General features: G+C 38.5%; 1 protein-coding gene across 1 annotated transcript in view; it reads right to left on the bottom strand.

Moving 5' to 3' along the window:
* Positions 1 to 2,764: 2,764 nt before the first annotated feature.
* The window catches only part of GLT1D1 (glycosyltransferase 1 domain containing 1), a 56,492-nt gene continuing 50,228 nt past the window's right edge, over positions 2,765 to 9,028 (bottom strand). Inside the window, exon 12 of the mRNA XM_049806358.1 lies at positions 2,765 to 3,847. Coding sequence (XP_049662315.1) covers positions 3,701 to 3,847 — 147 coding nt within the window. The 3' untranslated portion in view covers positions 2,765 to 3,700. The remainder of the gene's footprint in view (positions 3,848 to 9,028) is intronic.

The raw sequence follows: 9,028 nt of genomic DNA, 5'->3' as shown, positions 1-9,028 counted from the left end.
CAAAACCTGAACTTAAAATGTTAATGCTCTAAACACCATGTCACTTTAATTATTTTTGGAGCTAAGTCTCCTCAGGTATAGTCTTTTCTAAAATATTGAAAGAATGTGCTAATATCCTTACAGCCATAGTCATACTCCCGTTCCTTCCTCTGCTACTTTTTGTCTGAAATATTCTAAATATTTCTAAAATGAGCAGTAAGGAGTCCAAAGAGAAAAGTTTTACTTTTGTTTTCCTTAAATCCTTAGAGATATACATCTAAATCCTTTCCCCAATTCTGTCAGACTACATTCTTTCCCTCCAGACGAACAGTACAGCCCACCTCTAAGGTGCTCTGGTTATTGCTAAGCTAAGCTAGTTCAGGAGGTGGGAGCTGGTAAATCCTTGCTGGTTTAAGCCAACAGTAAATTTTTTGCCTGGGGGCAGGCAAAAATGGGAAGACTTAACTCAGTATCACTGTTCTTAGGGCATACGCTGGTTAAGTCTGTAATGGGAATGTAGAAACTAACTGTAAAAAATGGAGTATGTATGCTTTAGGGCTAATTAAAATGAAATCCTAATTCAGGAAGCTCTCATTCCACACACCACAGGCTCTAGCTGGGTTCGGCCACACGCTACCAAATTGTCTCCACTTCTGAAATAATTGTGCCAAGAAAGGAAACAGCATAGTAGCACCCATTGTACAGGTCCACTGCTTTCATTCAGGTCCTGTGGATTCAATGGCAGAATTAATTGCAAAATAAAATGCATGTAATTGGATTAATTAACAGTACATTTCAAGGTCCTGAAATACAGAATTAGCCTCGGGGTAAATGCACAATGCAGGTTTTTCCTGCAAGCAGAACAAGTGCTATTTTTGGACTTGTATCTGTATCTCATCACAGTGTGCCTTGCTTAAAAAGCTACTAGGATAAGAAATGGGGCTTTGAAGGGGGAAGAGAAATACTACAATTACGGCTGCAGGACAACAAAAGGTTTATTCTTAAATATAAAATCATTTGAGTGAAGTTGCTTGAAAGATAATTATACCTAAAATTGTTTGCATGGGTCTAATATTTTCTTTACAAGGACTTACAAGATTCATTGAATATTTATGGACCTGGAACATAAGACTGGATGAAATTTAAAACATAAATTCAATAGCAATTTATTATGATGAAATTCCCTAGCAGTTGTTGCCCCAACCTTTTAGCCTTAATAGACAGGCTTCATGTTGCAGAACACAAGCCCATGTGATAAATGATATCAAAGCTGAATGCCCTTGATTGATGAACGCTGCCTCGTTTGATGACTGTAAAATAGTCCTGAGGGCTGATCTCACCACTATTTTGGTTGTTTTCTTTTTTTTTTCTTAATGCATATATTGCAGAAGGGTTGTTTGTGCTTCTGGTATGGTTATCACATGCAAATGAGCATGCTGTTTCCCAGATGCAGATTTCATATTTATAGATTAAATACAGCCTGAAAAATCATATGTTAATTACATTCTGAGGGTGTAGCAGAATTTCTCACTTGAACATGTTTTGTTTTGCTGGAAATAGCGCAAATTCCAGATCAATGTATTTAGTTGCTTGAAGCTTGGTAATAAATATATCGTGCTTTAGAAAAAGCTTTCTAATCATTACTAATAATTTACTATTAGCTCAATGCTTAGATTTCTATCCCACAATATTTATTTGTTTATTTGTTTTTAATAATCTGTATTTCTCAGAAGACAACCAATACTAAAGGAAGGGGTGGTGGGGGAATGGCTAAGGATCAAAGGCAAACGAGCACATTATCAGAGATACACTGGCAGAAGAGATCTGGGAGAAGATGTTCTGAGAGGACCAGGACTCCCTGCAGTCCGCTCAGTTAGCTATGAATGGTCTTTTTTGTTCTGTTGCCTATAAAGGTCCCATACCACATACGTCATGCTGAAAATCCATGTTGTAGGGGTTCCTCCTTTATTATATAGTTTGCTGTGGCCAAAAGAGACACTGCAATCCCACAAGAGGCCTCACTACTCACAGGTAACGGAGATGTCCAAAGAAATATGGCTCCTCCTGAGACAGCAGGGAAAACCCATCAGGCTGGTTCAGCTGTAGATTTAGAAACGGTTCAGTGGTAGATGTTGGCTGGTGGCTTTTAAACTGAGAACTAGCATGATGTACTTACATCCCAGCATGTCAAAGGACACACCAGAAATATTTAGGAAAAATGTGCTCAGAAGGGTGTGTAGCAATTCTTGGATTTCAAATCAGGCCAGTTTTGCCCTTGAGGATTGTGTTATCGAAGGCAATGCTGAGCAGAAGCCCATTAGGATAAAAGGGGGGAAAATTTTGGAGAAGTCAATATACGACATTCAAATTACTTTCTTGTTTACTGTCCCAACAGTTGCAAAACATCAAAAATAAAGAGGAATGCTTAAAATACACAGTGAACTTCATTATTACAAAGAAAAGTCTGACACAACAATAGAAAACATCTCACTGGTTCTCACTGGGGGCAGCCTATACAAAGCAGCCTATACAAAGCACATAGAGTTGGTAGTTAAAAATATGACCCTCTTTTTTTTTTATAAATGTAAGAAGTCCTTTAATGACTTATTATGGATTCAAAGATAGGTCCATAATCACTGGGCTGGCAGGAATGATTAGTATGGACTTCAAGCACAGATAAGTCTCACTTTAAGATAGCCTGCTGCCGTATACTACAATATATCCTGAAAGCCACAAACGAGAACGAACAGTACCAAAATACATAGTAAATTGAAAATATCTCCCCCCCGCCCCCCCCCGCATCATCTCTTTTTACAGCTCTCATAAATCTTTTGGTAAATAAGTAAATCACAGAGGTACCAAAGAAACTGGCAAACTAAGAGGTAGTTTGTGTAACAAAGCGTCTCTGTCTGCAAGCACGTCTTGCTGCCGCGGGCGGCACTGAGCAGCTCAGGAATCTGAAGCCATGGACGGCTGTTGGGTGCTGTGCCAGCCCTCCTGCTCTAGTCCCAGGACCCAAGAGAAAATGGAGGCATGGGACTGTTTGGTCATATCAGCTTATCTGAAAACAATTCAGGTACTTAGAGGGCAGTACAAGACATGCCCTATACTCCTCACCTTTCCCAAGCATCAACACTCTGCTTGCTTTTTGGCTCCCTGATCATTATGCAGTCAACAGATATGTTGATCTTTCAGTCTTAAGAAAGCTTTCATCTTAATGATTTTATACACTGTTTATGTAACTAAGCTTGGCTTTATGGACGTATATGTGCATGTCACGTGTACCCAAATACATTCAGACTGGTATAACTGGAAAGAAAACTGCTACTGCAGTTTCATTAGGATGCAACATGATCAGAACATTTGATGTGAGCTCTATGTGGTGGACTGCTTCACTGTGTACAGGAAATCATCCTCCTTTGAGGCCTTACAACAACAAAAATTTTGTGTCTGCTCAAGGAGTGTATTTCTCCTAGGTGATCTTACAAAATGATACCAGCCTCTGATGAATTGGTACACTAGAGACAGTGTGCTGAATTAGATAAATGTGATAGTTTGAAGTAGCAGGCAACTCCTGTGATGTTGGTATGTTTGAATAGAACAATAATGCACGTCCTACTATCTCTTCTAAAAAGAAACCAAGAGGAACCCAAAGCTAATTACATGTCCATCATTAAAGTGCTCTACATAGACTGCTGGGTATCAGCTGTAGTGTTGCAGTTCACTGGAGTCTTAGGACAAGGGTCTGATAGGCTTTTCTTTCACTTTCCCATGAATGATGTTTCTTCACGTAGTCTTTGGCCCTTGTTACAATTTCTCTTTCCATAATGGGGTCATTCATCAAACTCTTGGACAGCGCAACAAACTCCTAAAAAAGATAAAGAAAATAATAAATTAAAAGTTCCTTGAAGTTCTAATGATACTGAAATAGCTTGTACCCATATCTTGATTTTGGTAAAGCACTTCAACTGTGAGCCAATATATGAAGCTATTCAAAGTCATTTTTCAAGGTCAAGTACCATAGGTTTTTTATAAACAATGATCAATAAATAATTATTTTATATATTATTTTACACAGCCCACGAACTAAGACATTTAAAATCAAAGACAATGCAAAAAGCGTTAAGACAAATATGAGCAACAAATTTAATGACACAAAAATTGTTTGCCTACCCAAGTGTTAGAAAACCAGGCTGGTTATAAATTAAATAATTCACCTGCTCTCCTGCATGGAGGACAACTGGCATTAGATGTTTGATCTCAGCTCAGCTAAACTTATATCTCATTGCTACTGTGACATCTTTAGTTAATTTTATGGTAAGGTTAAAAAACTCACTACATAAATATTGTCACAGAACAAAAGATAAGAGCAGGCATGCAGCAACAAGCCCTTCTGGAGTAGATGCATCTGGGCAGTTACAGATACAGCAGTGTTAGCTCAAGAAACTCTGCAAAAAAGCCACCTATGAATTTCCTTTAACTTTACTGGGCAAAATACTAGACCTCACAGATTACAACTATTCCTTTGCCTGCTCCTCTGCCACTCTAATTTAGTTTTAGGGAAGAGAAACTGTGAACTTCAAACGTGTGAAAGGAGATTTGATGTCTGAACTAATCTCTTCTGAGCAGCTGGTCTAATTTTCTATCAAGAGACAACTTCCAATACTTCAGCTTGATTACAAATGTGCTCAGATCTACGCAAAATAGTGTCTTGGTTCAGCTCAGAAAAGTAGATAGCTATTGTGTCACTGGAAAATTAAGATAACGCATTACTACACAATTGGTAGTGAAGATCAGTGCATTGGGACATGGGGAACAAAAAGGATGGGAGAAGGAGATCTATTATTTACACAATCTGTCAGCTATGAAAGGAAATATCACAAATAAGACCAGAGTTCATATCAACACTAGGTTAACTAGCAAACTATACTTGAATACCTAAGTACACAGTGTATAAAAATACATACGCAGGTATAAAATCTTTGGTTACCACAGAATCATGTTGCTGTTGTAATGCAAGGGATGCCTATGCATAATACATAACTATAATGTGACCCCTGGGAAACACTGATATGTGAAATCACATTGAACATGTTATAATCACTGCTTTGACTCTCACTGACAAGACAAACTATCAATACATGCATCACTGCCATGAAATTTAAAGAGTCAGAGATGCACATCAGTTCTGTTGGAGAGGTCTGTAACTAGATAATAGAATAAGATGATTTTCATACATGCATATTAACAGTAACCTCTTATTTTACGTAACTTCAGTACTGCTTGTAATCTTTGCTCTGTCCACGCAGCACTGAAAGTGCGGCCTCGGGAACAGCCACGAGGGCCACGTGCTTCATACCCAGCCTGCTCTCTGCCCACAACTACCTTGCATTCAGGTACGTGCTAATTGAAGTAGCGTATTGAGTCCCTTACTTGGAACCCACGCGGTCTGAAGAGGGTGTTTTCGGACTGATTGTGAGCCTGTCCCTAAAGAAGCTAGGTGAGGCTGGTCTAGACAGTACCCTGAGGCTGCATCTATTGGACACTGCAGATATACAGCCAATGACTCCAACTTGAGAGACACGTTCTTTTCCTCCCTCCGTATCTGCCAAGAGTACAGAACAGGGGAGGTGGGAAAGTCTTACTTGACTTATGCTGCCTTCATCCAACTGCCTGTATAATCACAGTAATAAATACTGTTCACACTGAACTACATTCCAACTTTAATTTTATGCTCCTGTGGAGGATTTTATTTAAAGTAATGTTTAAAAATAATTTATGTAAATTACCTAAGAACAGAAGCAGCGATGTAACATTTCTTGACAGGTAGTCCTATTAGCATTCTTTTAAAATGTGGATATAGAGGACAAAAACTTGGAAACATGTAAATGATAGAAGAAATAAGATCCTTATTCACAGTTACAATACTTGATGCTGGGGATAATTTCAGGAAAATGCCAAACTGAGTCCAAAGCATAAAAGTTGAGAAACTGCAGATGGAAAAAGCAAATGGAAAAATACCAGGAGACGGAGAATAAGGACTTCTCAGCTTTATCCTTACTTCTTCTACTAATCAAATGTGACCACCTACAAGTCACTTGCAATCTGACTGGAAGCCAATGGAAAGATTCACTATGACTTATCTGGGTTTTGCCTCATACCCTTCAAGCAGGTGGCTTAGCTTGTTTTCAGTTTTGGATGCTCAGCTTTAGATAGCAATAACTTCATTTTCCAGGTGTCTCCCTTAACTGCAGCTGACTTCCATTTCAGTTGTAGTTTTGTGGTAGGCCTGAAGCATGGGCTCCCACTTGCAGAATGCTGACATTCAGAACTCGGGGCTCTTTCAGAAAATTTTTCTTTTCTAGAAGCCTATGATACACAAACTACTTACGGTGTGGTAACATTTCTCTTTATCAGCTGTTATGCTGTATTTGTGCAAGTGATATTTGCACAAATATTTGTGCACTCTCATATTTTTTGTAGATGTGAAGTAAGCTTCACTTTTGGTGAAAGGGGCAAAATTCACAAATTACTTTCCAATTATCAGACATAAGGGTATGCACTTCAGCAGCCAAAATGAAGGAGGTAATAGGCATGCTAACTTACTACTTGGGGGACATCCATATTTCTAATAAGCCTTTTGTTCACATACAGAAACGGGTATAATTACTATACATGTGACAGAAAAACACAGTGTAAAAGTTGAACCTCAGGAGTTAGCCACAACCCAGAAAAAAACAGGGGAGAAGATCATCTTATATACATCCAGAACTGATTTACATGTGCCCTTTTTATGGGTAGTACTTCACTTCAAACACAGGCATTTTTCAACAGCAACATCCATAACAGATTCTTCTCCTGGTAAATTGACCAATCATTTTTAAAGGAAATGCCAGCTTCTCTATATAGTACCTAAAAGAAATTCTGTGTAAGATTTTGCAGAGACCCTGAAATACAGTTATCTGGGAGATAAAGCTAGAAAATGAGTGCACTGAGTAAAAAGGATGAATATTCCTTCAATTACCACAAGAACTACACTGGTGCTGCAGCTCACACATAATGAAAATAAGATGCATGGTTAATATATTATTCATATAATGAAAGTAAGTCTCCAATTAAACCATTTCATATCAGCTTCAGCAGATAAAAGAACATGATTCTTAAACAACAGAGAATCACCCCAGGGAAGGCAAACGCCAGATGTAAATTCAGAATAGCGACAGATCTACCTAGTGGCAGGCAATGCTCAGAAGTTAGCTGGCACATCTGTGTACTTCATAGGGCAATGGGCCAGTATTTCTAAGGGAGTACGAGCAGTGATTGCTGGCACTGCCAAAAATTACAAATTAGTCTATTCAGTGTGAAGGTTCAAAGGTCTAAAAACTTTGGCTATATTCTGGCTTGAAGCCCTGGTGGAAATGGCATTGACCCATGTTTGGCAGAGGAGACCAATGTACCTTGAATGTATTGCTGCCTGCACTCAGCTGAGCTGCGTTTCCCTCTTACCACTTCAAAAGTTGTCTCTGCTAACAGTAGTCTTTCCAGGTCCCGCTCTCTCCCAAACTCTGTTTATGCTTGGCCCCCCTTCTTATTGGCTTTAAAGTTTATTTACCTCCTTCGGTTTATTTAGCTCCTTCTGTGAGCTTTTTACAGATGCTGAACATATAATTCTGAAACTTAGGATGCTGAATAACTCTTTGTGTCTTCCCTTTTAACATGGTTTTGAGTTATTTATTGCCCAAAAGCCGCTGGCTATTCTTCTCTCTCACTTATTTTTTTATTTCGGGTCCCATTAACTCAGTGTCAAATATTCCATAAACTTGCAAATTCAAGCAGTGGCAAGATCAAACCGTGACTTAAAAGTAATGCGCACAGATGATGTAGTATCAAGGACAAAACATTTCATTGCTTTCACTTTTACATTAACTTTTTTCACCTGAGTATTGTCTTCAGCAATTGGCAAGGCTTTCTCTACTTCCAGACATGAAGCCTCAGCCTGTGTGCACATGGTAAGTGTTCTAACCTAATCGCATTTCTTTGATCTAATATAACTCTCAACCTCTGATAGAGTGCGTCCAGTGGTTTAAAAACTGTATTTGTTATGGTTTGTGGAGATAAGGAACAAGAGAAAATGGTTACTTTATCTTTAAAACCACAAGTGATGATGGTTGGCGTTCTGAGCTCATCTCTGCAAGAGGAAAGTTTTTCAACACCTCTGCTGTAGGATTAGAGTATCATCCTGTAAACAAGTATTTTCCTGACCCATGTGCAAACTTTGATAGTTTATACATTATTTCACACCAATGAAAATATAAAAGGGCTTTTATTAAATGAGATACAATTGCTGTTTTACAGAGAAACAGGGATATTGCTTTCCTTTCTAAGATAGGGTAACTGCACAGTGATTCCAGTACAAACATTACCTAGGAGTATGATAGCTAATATGGTAATGCAAGTTACCATCTTCACTTAAAAGAAATTCCGTGGACTTCTGAGATAGAACGACAGCAAAAAAGTGGTCAACAAGCAGCACTAGAATAGGGGGGTTTCTGATCTTTGGCATAGCACATTGCAGAGAAGGGAGCTCAGACAGAAGGGGTTTATATAAACTAAGACTATAGCATTCTAGACATATTTACAGCCTGTGACTCTAGTTGTGATATAAAAGAAAGTCCTTAGCCATTTGTACAGTCACTGATGTCACTGGGACTACATCTGTGCTTAAAATTGCACTTTCCTCTAAGTGAAGAAATATATAGCATATTTTTAATTAATCTTGAATTCTAAATAAACACTTGGAATGTAGGATGCTTGGAGATCACAGAAGAGGCTTCTTACAAGGATGTATGATGAAGCTAATTGGGTCTGGTATGAATAATGTGTTTGAATTCCAAGCCAAATGTAACTGGCATGTTGAGGGAAACAACAGAATGTATCAGAATTAATATCAGGAGAGCCATCAGCCTGTGTGTTCAACATGACCATACATCCTTGAAGTTTGAAGAAGCATATGGAAGTTAATGGGCTTTTTGCAGGGAAAACATATACA

This window comes from Accipiter gentilis, chromosome 7 (assembly GCF_929443795.1).
Source record: "Accipiter gentilis chromosome 7, bAccGen1.1, whole genome shotgun sequence".
In the NCBI taxonomy this organism is placed as follows: domain Eukaryota; kingdom Metazoa; phylum Chordata; class Aves; order Accipitriformes; family Accipitridae; genus Astur; species Astur gentilis.
Note: the sequence above shows the minus strand (reverse complement) of the source record. Positions and strands in the feature narration are given on the sequence as shown.